This window comes from Rhinolophus sinicus, linkage group LG06 (genome assembly GCF_036562045.2).
Source record: "Rhinolophus sinicus isolate RSC01 linkage group LG06, ASM3656204v1, whole genome shotgun sequence".
Taxonomy (NCBI): domain Eukaryota; kingdom Metazoa; phylum Chordata; class Mammalia; order Chiroptera; family Rhinolophidae; genus Rhinolophus; species Rhinolophus sinicus.
Window position 1 is genome coordinate 165,654,345 of NC_133756.1, and position 12,055 is coordinate 165,666,399.

The window sequence follows — 12,055 nt, forward strand, 5'->3', positions numbered from 1 at the left end:
ATGACACACGAGAAAACAAACAAAACAGAACAAAAAAACGTGCAGTTAGCGAGAGCAGCAGCAACGTGGTGGCCCCAGCGGCAGGCGGGGACCAGGCGGGGGCCTCTTCCCAGGGCTGCTGAGCCTCCCCTCCTTAGTGTGGGGGCCCAGGCAGGCGGAGGGCAGGTCACTCACCCGGGGACTGCTGAGAGGGCTGGTGGACAGGCCTGAGGACGCGCCACTGATGGATCTCGACCTGGAGACACAGGCGCAGGGCAGGCTCAGCCTGCGAAGGGGCCACAGGCTCTCGGCTCCTCTCCCCCCAGGTGACCATCCAAGAGGCCCGGAGACCTGGCCATGTGCAGGCCTGCCCTGCTGTCCCCACTTGCCTCCCACCAGGCCCAGGAGCCCCACAGCCCCTTTGGGCCCCCCACCGCCCAGTCAGAGACCTATGGGTGCAGCCTTGGGGCTGCTCCCCACCATGCAGGAGCTGTCAGGCCTGAGGCCCGGGAGAGCAGAGAAGGCCTCCACAGGGTCTGTGGGGGGCGTGGGTGGATGGAGGTACGAGGGCAGACGGGCTTTCCGGGAACAGAGTCCGGCCCCCATGCCAGGTCCACGCCACACTCCAGCTGCCGAGCCAGGCCTGACCCCCAAGGCTGAGCTGTCACTCAGCCCAGAGCCTCACATCCCAGCGTGTAGGCCACCAGCAGGGCACTAGCCAGCCCTCCATGCCCACGGCCCGCCCGCCCAGCCCATAGCAGGCCAGCCCATGGCCCTCCTCGCAGCAGGAGGGCCTGCCTGGACAAGTCGAGGCTGGGTGGGCACTGGCACGGACTGTGGCTTTGGCCCCCACTGGGCCCTGCCTGGGCTTGGGCCGGAGGGAGACCACTGGCCCAGTGTGCCTGGCTGGGAGGCATGTGGCCACTGCCCCCTTGGGGCAGGAACTGGTTCCCCCCCGGGGCAGGGGCAGGCCTGCTGGGCCTCGCACCACCATACCACGTGGCCTTGAGGGGACGCAAATGTCTGCTCTCCCTTGGGCACCTGCTGTCCTTAGAGGAAGGAAATGGGACTGGGGGCCGAGGCTGCCCCAGGAGAGGACAGGAGAGTGAAGGCTGCTTCTGCTGCCCCCCCGGGCCTGTCCACCCAGCCAGCCCAGCCTCGACCTGGCCCCTGGGCTGGGGGAGGAGCACGGCCTGCACTGGCCAGACCCTGGCACTCGGCTGCTCCACCACACCCATGGGCTGGAGTCTCACGGCCATGGCCCTCCAACTCCCGCACCTGACACAGCCACAGAGCCGGGGGGCATTGCCCCTGACCCAGCCCCGACCGCAGGCCACACAGTCAGGCTGGGAGCGAAAGCCTTCAGATGCTGAGAAGGGAGCTGTGAGGGCTGGTCAGCCCCAGCTGGGGCCCCCACAGCAGCCTCAAATGAGTCCCAGTGCCCGGGGCCTCCTACCGGGCCAGCGTGAACTTGTGCCTGGCACAAGGAAGCAAAAAGCAGCCAGAGGAAGAAGGGGTTGGAAGCCATCGCCACACCCTCCTGTCTAACCAGGGGCCCCTGGAGACTAAGCTGCAGGTGCCGAGACAGAAGGAGAAGGTGTGTGGGAGCAGGTGCCAGGAGACCACAGGCCAATGGGAAGGCCTCACCTCTGTGGCCCTCAGGCAGCAGACCCTGCAGGTGCAGGGCGGGGAGATGGGGAATGGGAAGGTGGGGCCATGCAGACACCTGGGGCCGGCACACTTCCTGCCACCAACTTGGGAGCCTGCAGGTGGTCTTGGGCCGGCCGAGCCGCCTGGGGCTGCCACTTCCACGCGGGCCCTAGCGGGCAGCAGGGTGGATGGAGGGGCCAGGGGTCAGCGCTGGACAGGGGAGAGGTGAAACCAGGCCATGAGGCCCACCGGCTGCAGGGCAAGGGCAGCCCGGAAGGGGCCTCACACCTGCAGCCACTCGGAACCCAGCAGGGAGAGCACAGTGGGCCTCCCAGCCTGTTTCCTGCTGGCCATCGGCCTCGCTCAGCAGCCCCACTCCTCCTGGGCCTCAGCCTGGCCTGACCCAGCCCTGCCCCCGGCTTGCTGGAAGGTTCCCTTGCTAAAGGGGAGAGGGCTGGGTGCAGCTGCGGGATGCCCAACCCTGCCAGCAGGCCCGCGTGGCCTGTGGAGCTGGGGGCGGGGTAGGTGGGCAAGGTGTATACCTGTCTTCTTTGCTGAATTGGGGGTGGGCTTCAGCGATATCCAGGCTTTTACTGAACACTGCTTTACTATAGCAGGAACAAAGCGAGAAAACAGAGTTACTCCCACAGCCCCAGCGGGCGCCCGGGAGCCAGATCTCCACGCGCCTGAGCTGGGCGCAGCTCACCTGGCCCCAGGCCAGGGCACACAGATGCCAGGGGACATTAGGCAGGAGAGCGCAGGGCCATAGCGTAACCCCTAGTGACCTGCTGGGCAGGGTGGCCTGGCCAGGCCTTGGAGGCTGCCCAGCACCGACCACCAGCCCCAGAAGCCCACCAGCCCCAGCAGGCGGCCCATTGTCACTCAGTGCCGAGAGGTAGAAGCAGAGCTCCGAGGAGCAGCAGGTCGGGAGGTACAAGGAGGAAGGGGCACCCGGGGACCATCAGGCCGGTTCACACCGACCCCATCCCAGCACCTGCCCCTGCAGCAGCCAGGTCTGGAAAGCACAGCAGAAGCCACAGCACGATGGGCCCCATGCCCAGCTCCTGCCCCGAGGCCCAGGCCAGTGGGGTGGGAGGGGTGCGGGGTGCTGGTACAGACAGGAGGCCGGGGGCCAGGCTGGGAGAGGTGCGCCCACAGCAAGCAGGACCCAGGCCAGCTCCTCCCCTCGCCCCACCCTAGTGCCAGAGCCCGTGAGCGGGGAGCCATGGTTGTCTGGAGGCCTGGAAGGAGGCTGTGGAGGGCCAGGACCCCAGATCAGAGGCTGAGCCAGCCTGGTTCCCTAGGGACGGTCTGGGGCCACTGGGTGACAGTGGACCAGCAGCTCAGTTCAATCCTCATGGTGACCCAAGCGCCCTGTGGTTCCTGTTTGCTGGCAGATTCCCTCAGGCCTGACCAGCTCAAACATCTAGCCCCCAGCTGAGCGGAGGCAGCCTGGGCTCCCCAAGTCCCCCGCCTTCTGAAGCCCCCGCCTGGGCAGAAGCACTGGGCCCCAGCCCTGAGTCGGCTGTGCTCTGTGGGGCCAGGATGCCTCACCTTCCTCTAGGGGGCTCTGTGGGGACAGCCCAGACCTGCTCATCGCCCCCAGAATTCCATGTCCCTTCCCCCTGCACAGCGACAGGTCCCCAAACAAGGAGCAGTAATAAGTGGGAGCAGGCCTGCTGGGCTGTCAGCTCTGAGCACCGCTTGACCACCGTCCAGCCCCCCACCTCAGCCCAGCCTACCACAGTCCAGTCCACTGCACACCATTCCCATCCAGCCGAGCTTGGCCCAGGCCAACAAAGCAAAGCCAAATTCAGATCAGTCCAGCTTAGCCCAGCCCAGTCCAGTCTAGTTGGGCCCAGTTTAGCCCAGTCTAATCCACTGCAGTCCAGTTCAACCCAGCTCAGCCCAGCCCAGCTCAGCCCAGCTCAGTCCAGTCTAATCTACTCCAGCCCATCTGGGCTCAGTTCACTCCAGTCCAGCCCAGCTCAGCCTAGGCCAGTCCAGTTCTGCCCAACCCAGCCCAGTCCAGTTCAGGCCAGCCCAGCCCAGCTCATTCCAGTCCAGGATGGCCTAACCCAGCCCAGGCCAACAAAGCCAAGCCCCGCCCAGCTCAGCCGGGCCGCCGGGCTGAGGGCAGAGATAAGCTAGGCCAGGCCCAGCACCGCCCGTGAGGGACACCCACACTGAGCAGGCAGGACACCAGGAGCTAGGGCACTGGGTCTTCCCAGGAGGCACGTACCTCTGGCCGTGCTGGGCCATCTCGATGGCCCGCCGAGCAGGCACCGGCGAGCCACCGTCCGTCACGCTCAGCACCTCCATGGACTTGCGCTCGGGCCGCCGCTTGCCGTGCCGGTTCAGCATCGGGGAGTCGACACGCTTCCGGGGAGGGTCTGCGTGCAGACAGGGGTCAGGACCAGGCAGCCCAGGGGCCAGGCGGGTGGCGTGGGCATCCCCGGGGCTCTGTACCTATTTCGTTCCTGGGGGGCAGATCCTCATCCTCGTGGCTCGGGTACCTTTCTTTCCGGTCCAGGAGGAGGAAATAGATCATTTTCTCCTGGTTCTCCCTGCAGGGTGGGAGGGCCCAAGAGGTTGGCACCCCTGATGGCAGCCCTGGGGGCCGCCACGTCCCCGCAACCCCACGCGCACGTACTCCTCGGACAGCAGGTCCTGCAGCAGCTTGTTGCGGTCCCGGAAGCAGCCCAGGGAGTGCATGCTGTCCAGCACGTCAGGATCAATGTCGTCCAGGCTGGGCAGCGAGCGGATCTGCACCTTGCGGGGCACGGGCTGCTCGGGTTCGGGCTCGTTCTTGCCCCCTCTGTGGAAGACAGGGGCCACCAGCGGCCGCTCACCTCGGGCTGGCCTGAGGCCCTCCGGCCCCACCAGCCCTTCCTGGGGACCCTGAGTCCTACTCTCCCTGCACCCAGCCCCTGTACACCTGCATCCTGCCTGTGCCCAGTGCAGGCTAACCCCTGACGAGGTCCCCGAGAGCTGGGCCCAGGCTGGGGGCAGGCCTGCACTGGGCTGGGTCCACCCCCCCGCCCCCCGCCTTCCCTAGCAGGCCCTCTGGGCCACAGCGACAGGCAAAGCAGGCGATGAGTGGGAGGAAAAGCTACTTACATATACCATATGTGTTTCTGAATGTGCTCTAGCTATAAGAAAGAGAAACAGGAAGTTAGTACGGAGGAAGGAGGACAGAGCCCACGTTAGGAGGCCAGAGGGAGCAGGAGCTGGGAGCACGGGGAGGGGAGGATGACTGTGGAGGAAGACAGGAGTGCAGACAGCAGGAGGGCTGGGAGGGGACGGGGAGGATGGAGATGGAGGGAAGGGGGGAGGAGAGGAGATGAAGGAAAATGGGGAGGGACTGCGTACCCAGAGGCTCCAGGCTAGCCTCCTGACCCTGCCTACCCCAAGTGGAAGAGGTAGTGCTGCTATAGAGAAAAGGATGTTGGGGTGCTGGGGCTGCAGGCAGGGAGCAGGAGCCCTCCACCCCCACTGCCTGTGCTGGGGGCCCCTTGGTGGCTCAGGGAAGAAGGCCTGAGAAGCAGAGCAGAGAGCAACCAGGGGCTCAGCCCACCTGTGGGGAGAGGCTGGGGTGCAGGTGTGAGCAGGAGGCTCAGAGGCCCCCATCCACCAGACTCTGGACAGCTGGGTTGGGGAGGGTGGGAGAGGGTAGCCTCTGGTCACCGGGCCACCCCCTTCCTGGATAGGCCAGCCCAGAGGAGTCCTGCTGCCCTTGCTCTGGGGACCTGCCATCCTAGTACCAGCTAACCCCTGACGAGGCTGGCTGGGGGCTTCCTTCAGAAGTGGGGTTTCCTTCAGACCCCCCCAATGCCCCAGTAGTCAGTGGGTCATGAGGAACTAGTCCCACTGACAGAGCTGGCCTGGAGGTAGGGGGAGCAGGAGGTATGGGGGGGCCAGAGTCTCCCAGGCACACCCAACGTTCCGGAACGACACCTGCAGGCAGAGGCCAGCAGGATGCCCCTGTGCCCACACACACACGTATATCTGCACACACTCACACCTGACACATGCACACACACATGCGCACACACCTGCACACGTTCTCACATGTGCACAGACACCTGTGCACACATGTACACACGTTCAGAGCTGTGCACACACATGCACGTGCACGCACACCTGTGCACATGCACACACCTCCGCACCTGTTCACACAGCTGTGTACTCACCTGTGCACACACACCTGTGCATACAATGTGCATACACTCATGCACTCACAGTGTGCACATGTGCACACTTACCCACATACCAGTTCACACAGTTGTGTATGTACTCACACGTACACTCACACCTGTGCGTGTGTACAAACCTATGTATGCACCATGCACACGCACACACACCCATGTACCCGTTCACACACAGCTGTGCATGCACTCATTCATGCCCACACATCCGTGCACACGCAGGGCTTTCTGTACCACACTTGCAGGCACAGTTGAAGTCTCCCTCTCCACGCCAGTCCTTCCCCGGGACGCATGGAGATGGACCTTGTGCCCCTGGGGACCCTGGAAGGGGTGCAGTGTGAGCCCCGTGCCCTCTGACCCTCCTCTGCCAGACGCACCGTCAGGCGCCGCGCCGCGTCCACCTCGATCATGCCGCGTAGCAGGCTCTGGCAGTCGGGCGGGATGAAGTGCGGCATGTGGAACACGCCCCGCTTCACCTTCTCCAGCAGCTGCCGCAGGTTGTCGTCGTCGAAGGGCAGCGCCCCCTGTCGGCCGGGAACGGGGTCACCGCAGGGCGGAGGGGCTGGGTGGGGGAGGGGCGGGGCGAGAGGCAGGGGGCAGAGATGGAGGGGTGAGGGGCGGGGAGAGGAGCAGAGGGGACAGAGCAGGGTGCCGACGGACAGGCGCGGGGGCGGGGGTCTCACCACCAGCAGGGCGAACAGGATCACACCGCAGCTCCACACGTCCGCCTTGCGGCCGTCATACTTCTCCCCCTGCGAAGGGCACTGCGGTTGGCGGAGGCAGGGCCCAGGGTCTTTGCAAACGCAGGGTCAGCGAGGGAGTCGGCCCCTCGGACAGGCAGGGGCTGTGGGAGGGGGCTGTGGGAACGAAGGCTACTTACCCGGATCACCTCGGGGCAGGCATAGTGGGGGGACCTGAAGGCAAAAGCAGCGGTCAAGATAGGCTTGGTATCCCAGTCGCCCAGCCATGACCTCTGGGCTGCCCCCAGGACCACAACGAGCGGAGACTGAAACAGGTGCCTCCGGGTCCCGTCCCCCCCACACACACACACTCCGCCTGGGAAGGATGCCACACTGCGGGACCCTCGGGCCCACCAGGAGCCTAAAGGGTCTCTGGTGTCACAGCCCTCCCGCTGCCCTGCCCCATGCTCAGGGACCTGAGGGCTCAGTCACACTCAAGGCTGCCCAGCCGTCCGGGGCCAAGGGGACAGACAGACATCAGAGGAAGGTCCACGCCGATGGACTGGAGTCCCAACCCAGCACCACCCTGAGCGTGCACAGCACAGGAAACCGGCACACCAGCCCACTCGGGCAGGGCAGGCAGCCACCAGCGTTGGACCCGCCTTCCAGGGCCTGGCAGAACAGCTCAGGGGGGACCTGCCACCCCACCCCCCACTGGACGACACAATGGAGTCACCGCCAGGAACAGAATCAGGGGGCTGTGGGGTGCTGGAGGGAGCCTGGGGGCTGCAGGGCCACCTGCCTTGGCGGCCACAGAGACCACTCATGGCCTCTATAGGGCGGGACTAGGGCCGCAGCACTGAGCCACCTCCGGGCCTGTGCAGAACCGGCCGCGGCCGGGAGGGGGCGCCCACTCACCCGCAGCTGGTCTCCAGCAGGCTGTCCCCCACTTGCAAGGACGCCATGCCGAAGTCCGCGATGCGGATGTTGTTCTTCTCATCCAGCAAAAGGTTTTCTGGTTTCAGATCCCTGTGGCTGGAAGGGATGCGGTGGAGGCTGAACTGGGTCCCGCCCCCAGCCCCACCCACACAGCACTGATCCAATGGCAGCCTAGCACAGTGATGTCACAGGCAGCCAATCGGAAGTTGCCTGCCCGGTTGGCTGCGTGGTCTGCAGGACCGAGAGGCAAGGACTCTCGGGTCTCACCGCGTGCTCCCGCGGGCCCCTTGGTGGGCTCTGCTTTACTCCCTGGGGTTCCATCCCCCCTCGCTGCTTTCCCCACACCTGTTTTGGGGCTCCCAGACGGAGGGCGCCCTGTTCCCCAGAACCCCTGAAAAAGCCGTGGGTGGGCACCTGGCAGGAAGCTTCCTGCTGCCCGCGGGGTCAGCTGGGGGAGGGGTACGTGTGGTGGGGTCACGTGGTGGGGCCAGCACACACCATATAGAGTGGCTGTGGCAGAAGTCCAGCGCTGAGATGATCTGCCTGAAGAACTTCCGGGCCTCTTTGGGGGTGAGCCGCCCCTTCTTGACCAGGTAGTCAAACAGCTCCCCACCAGACACGTGTTCTAGCACCAGGTATCTGCCAGACGGGCAGGCGTCGGGTGGGTGCCCAAGGCGTGCAAGCCCACCTCAGGGCCACCCAGCCAGGGCAGCGCTGGCCAGAGGCGTGAGGGCCCCAACCGCCCACCTCCTGGTCGTGGGCCCTCCAGGGCAGCTACGGCTTAGCCCTGTGGGAGCAGGGCCACACATGGCCCCCTCCTGACTGAGGGACCCTGGGCCCCAAGGAAAGAGGGGCTCTGTGGCTGCTGTTGGGCTCCTCATGGAGCAGGGACGAATCAGACACTCGGACCCTCAGCGAGCCCAGGACAGCAGGGCGGTCCTCAAAACGAGTAGGACACGGCCGGAGCTCCAGGGGCTGGCCCTCAAATGGGGTCTCAGAAGCTGGGGGGAAGAGGAGGTGGGCATGTGTACCGGGGTGGCGGAGTGTCCTCCCAGGTGCCTGTGTACCCTGCCCTGTGCTGCATCACGTCACCAAGCAGGGGTCCAGGGACCAGGACCCTCTGGGCAGCTGTGCAGGGCCATGCGGTGAGGGCAGTGGGGGCAGGGAGGTGTCGGGGTGATGGGGTGAGTGAGGAGCCGGCTGTGTTTGAGCTGAGCCCCATTGGAGCCTGAGGGGGCTGGTTTTGGGGGTACAGGGTGGTCCCATCAACGAGTGTACACTGATGCCCAGGGGTCCTGGGGGAGCCTGGGCGGCACACGGAGCATGCTTCCCTAGGAGGACGGTGGTCCTGGGGGGACTGCAGTGGCTGGGGGAAGGGGAAGGGGACGTGAGGAGAGGCTGGTGCAAGGGGAGACGCACAGGACAAGGGCTGGAGAGGACAGGCTGGGGGACTCGGGGACAGAAGTGGGGGAGCAGCTGCCTTCAGAGCTGGTCTTGGAGGACTCGAGGGGTCACAGGGTGGAGGTGGCTCCTGGGGCGTAAGGAGCCTGTCTGCAGAGAAGAGGGCGGGGCACTGGGTGGCTTCCAGGTAGGAGGGGCGGGTCCTGGGGGGCCAGCCCTGCTCCTGAGCGGGAGGGCCCACGTATAGCACAGGCCAGAGGGTGGGTGCCCTGCTGGTGCCCCGACCTGGGGTCCCTGTTGGCTCCTCCGTGTCCAGGCTCCCTGAGCTGCCTTGACACCCCAGGAGGACATTGGGCCCAGCAGGACCTGAACTGGCCGCCCGTGCACCCTCACCTGGGCGTCCCCATCACCAGGTCTCTGCCCAGGCTGTACCCCCACCAAGCTGACTCCTAGGCCCTGCCCCCTTCCTGTCCCCCTCCAAGGTGGCCCCCTCAGATCCAAGCACTCTGCCTGTCACCCCTGAGTCTGTCCCTGACAGCAGCAAGGAGGTGACTGGCGTCCTGCATTTTGTACCATGTTTCCCTGAAAACAGACCTCGCTGGACAATCAACTCTAATGCGTCTTTTGGAGCTAAAATTAATATAAGAATCAGTCTTATTTTACTATAAGACCAGGTGTTTAACATAACAATATAATATAATAATATAATATAATGTAATACTAGGTCTGATATTAATTTTTGCTCCAAAAGACGCATTAGAGCTGATAGTCTGGCTACGTCTTATTTTTTGGGAAACACGGTATGTGGAGGTGGACCACACCTGCTCTAGCACCTGCCCTCTCCCCAAGCTCCTGAGACGTCACCAAGACACTGCAGGGTGAGCTGCTGTCAGGCAGTGGGTGTGTGTCCCCTTGTCACGGTTCTGATGGGTTCACCAGTGTCCGGGGCCCCAGCACCACCATCCGCCTCCCAGCCCTTCAGGCCCGTGGTGACCAGTCCCTGCTACTCAGGGCTCCCCAACGCGGGGCAGCTCCTATCAGCCCATCCTCAGCTGAACACTGGAACTGGTCCATCTGTGCAGCCTGGGGCTCTTGAGCCCACTCTTCCAGGAAGCCTGACCCCCACCCCATGGTGGCTCAAGCTGGTGGCTCTGTGAGTCTCCACGAGTCTCATCAAGGATCAGTGCTGCCACAGCCTGGGGCCCGTCCTGGGACGGCCCCTGCCCAGGCCTCACGGCCACCCTCTGGCCACCCCGACTCTCCGGCCCCAGCAATACCTACAAATATTTTTTGTTTTCATAAACATCGTGCAGCTTGAGGACGTGTGGGTGTTCGATGAGCTTCAGGATGGCGATCTCCCGCTCCACCTGGGGACGCAGGTCAGGCGCGTCACAGGCGCGTCACAGGGGGTCGCAGCCCCTCGTGCCCCTGCATGCATCCACCACCAGCTCATGCCTAATGCTACATGTGGGGCTGGACGTTAGGGGCACAGACCCCACCCTCACCTTCACCCTGCCTGCCAGGCGCCTCTGGCTGCTGGGGACGCAAGGGTCTCGTGGGCCCAGCCTGAGTGGGCTCGTGGGGGCAACACGGGCTTTGGAGGAGGGCCAGTCTAGCCACAGGATCTCCCCCTGGGGGCCGGCCTGTCCCATGCAGCACCACGCACAGGTGCCAGGGCCACCTCCAGGCCGCTCCCCTGCCAGGCCTTCAGGGTGTTGGGCCCGTTCCACCCCCGCTCCCGTCCCCTGAGCTATCTCTCCACTCAGACATCCCAAGGATCTCGATCTCAGTGTCCCTGCCCGAGCCTAGGCCCCCGCTGGACAGCCAGAGGGGTCCTCTGATGTCACCGGCCCTCACCCACCTAAGCAGAGTGCCCGTCACTGCCCTCTGGTTTTGTGACCCATCTGTCCAGCAGGGCAGGCCTGCCCCCGCAATCCCGCACCCCCAGAGGACAAGGGAAGGATGAGTGAATTCACCGGCGAGAATATCAGAGGACGCTCCTATGGGGGGGGGGCTCAGGGGCACAACTGCTGGGGTGGGAGAGCCCCCACGTTTCCGCCCCACACCCATATGTGAGCAGGCAGACTCGGAACCCGAGACTGGTGTCCCCTCCCCACTGAGCTTCACCCATGTGGCTCTGCTCCAGTCCCACAGGGGCGGGGATGGAGGGGGGCTCCCAGGATTGGGAGGGAGGGGTGTAGGAAGGAGGAGGGGCTGGGTGGCCTCTGGGGGCATGTCACTCCCATTCTCTCCTCAGAGGCAGAGGTCTTGTTCTGATTTTAATCAGGGAAACTGAGGGCCAGCCAACTCTCCCAGCAGCACATGGACGACACTGGGCTGCAGGCTGTCCCCCAGGCCTCTGGCTGAGGCAGGAAGAAAGAAAGGGCATGGCCAGCAGGGACCAGCTCCGGGGTGTGGCGACCACACTAGGGCAGGGAGCCATCTCTGCTCAGCAGCAAGGAGGGCCCACCTGGCTGGCCTCACAGCAGCCCCACCCTCCCTCCGCCCGCCTGCCGACCCGCCGACCCCACCTGCACCACCAGGCCCTGCTCCAGCTCACCTTCATCAACACAGACTCGCTGAGCTTCTCCCGGTTGACGATTTTGATGGCCACCTTCTGGCAGGTGACACAGTGAATACCCAGCTTCACAAGGCCTGTGGGGGAGAGAAGCCCATGAGACTCCATCCAGGGCCTCGAGGACTGGCACTTGTGGGCCCTGACCAGCAAGGACCCCACCAGCTCCTGCCCAGGCCCCTCACTCAGGGTCTGGATCCTGCCCCTGCTCCTCCCTCCCAGTGTGCCTTGAGCCAGACTCTCGTGGTCACTGTCTGCCTTCCCACTCTCCCTGGTCACTGTGCAGTACAGCTCCGTGTCAGAGCGTCACTCTGCCCCCCGCCATATCCCTCCTCCCACGCACAGGCCCTCTGGCTTCCTGGAGCCCAGGGTCTCATGCAGGCACATGATACTCAGATTCCCTCCTTCACGCCTTCAGCTGTCCAGCTGCCCCGCGCAGCTGGGAAGCCAGATGCCCTTGGGTCCAGGAGGGCCACTGCCTGCCCGGCCCCAGGAGGCCCTACCCCCAGCACACTCAGCTTCTACCACCCTGTGATCCCCACCCATCACCCTCCTTTCAGCCTGCAGACCCCCAGACAGAGGTGCCCAGGCATCTATGTGCAGCTCACTGCTCTCCCCAGGTC

General features: G+C 64.7%; 1 protein-coding gene across 19 annotated transcripts in view; it reads right to left on the reverse strand.

The window, feature by feature from the left end:
- Positions 1–12,055, reverse strand: part of BRSK2 (BR serine/threonine kinase 2) — a 56,596-nt gene that overhangs the window by 12,390 nt on the left and 32,151 nt on the right. For 12 of the 19 annotated variants that reach the window (XR_002136077.2, XR_002136076.2, XR_002136075.2 and 9 more), the window contains exons 2-14: positions 11,418–11,512; positions 10,139–10,224; positions 7,955–8,095; positions 7,436–7,552; positions 6,718–6,751; positions 6,521–6,589; positions 6,215–6,361; positions 4,750–4,781; positions 4,283–4,447; positions 4,099–4,196; positions 3,872–4,022; positions 2,172–2,237; positions 175–235 (exon numbers count right to left, since the gene is read on the reverse strand). Coding sequence is in view for 16 of the 19 variants with exons in the window: in XM_019714769.2 (XP_019570328.1) it covers positions 175–235; positions 2,172–2,237; positions 3,872–4,022; positions 4,099–4,196; positions 4,283–4,447; positions 4,750–4,781; positions 6,215–6,361; positions 6,521–6,589; positions 6,718–6,751; positions 7,436–7,552; positions 7,955–8,095; positions 10,139–10,224; positions 11,418–11,512 (1,262 nt within the window). In the remaining 3 variants the exon portion in view is untranslated. Of the gene's footprint in view, positions 1–174; positions 236–2,171; positions 2,238–3,871; positions 4,023–4,098; positions 4,197–4,282; positions 4,448–4,749; positions 4,782–6,214; positions 6,362–6,520; positions 6,590–6,717; positions 6,752–7,435; positions 7,553–7,954; positions 8,096–10,134; positions 10,225–11,417; positions 11,513–12,055 lie in introns of those variants that run through there. The other 7 variants (XM_019714771.2, XM_074336940.1, XM_019714770.2 and 4 more) reach the window with 2 other exon arrangements.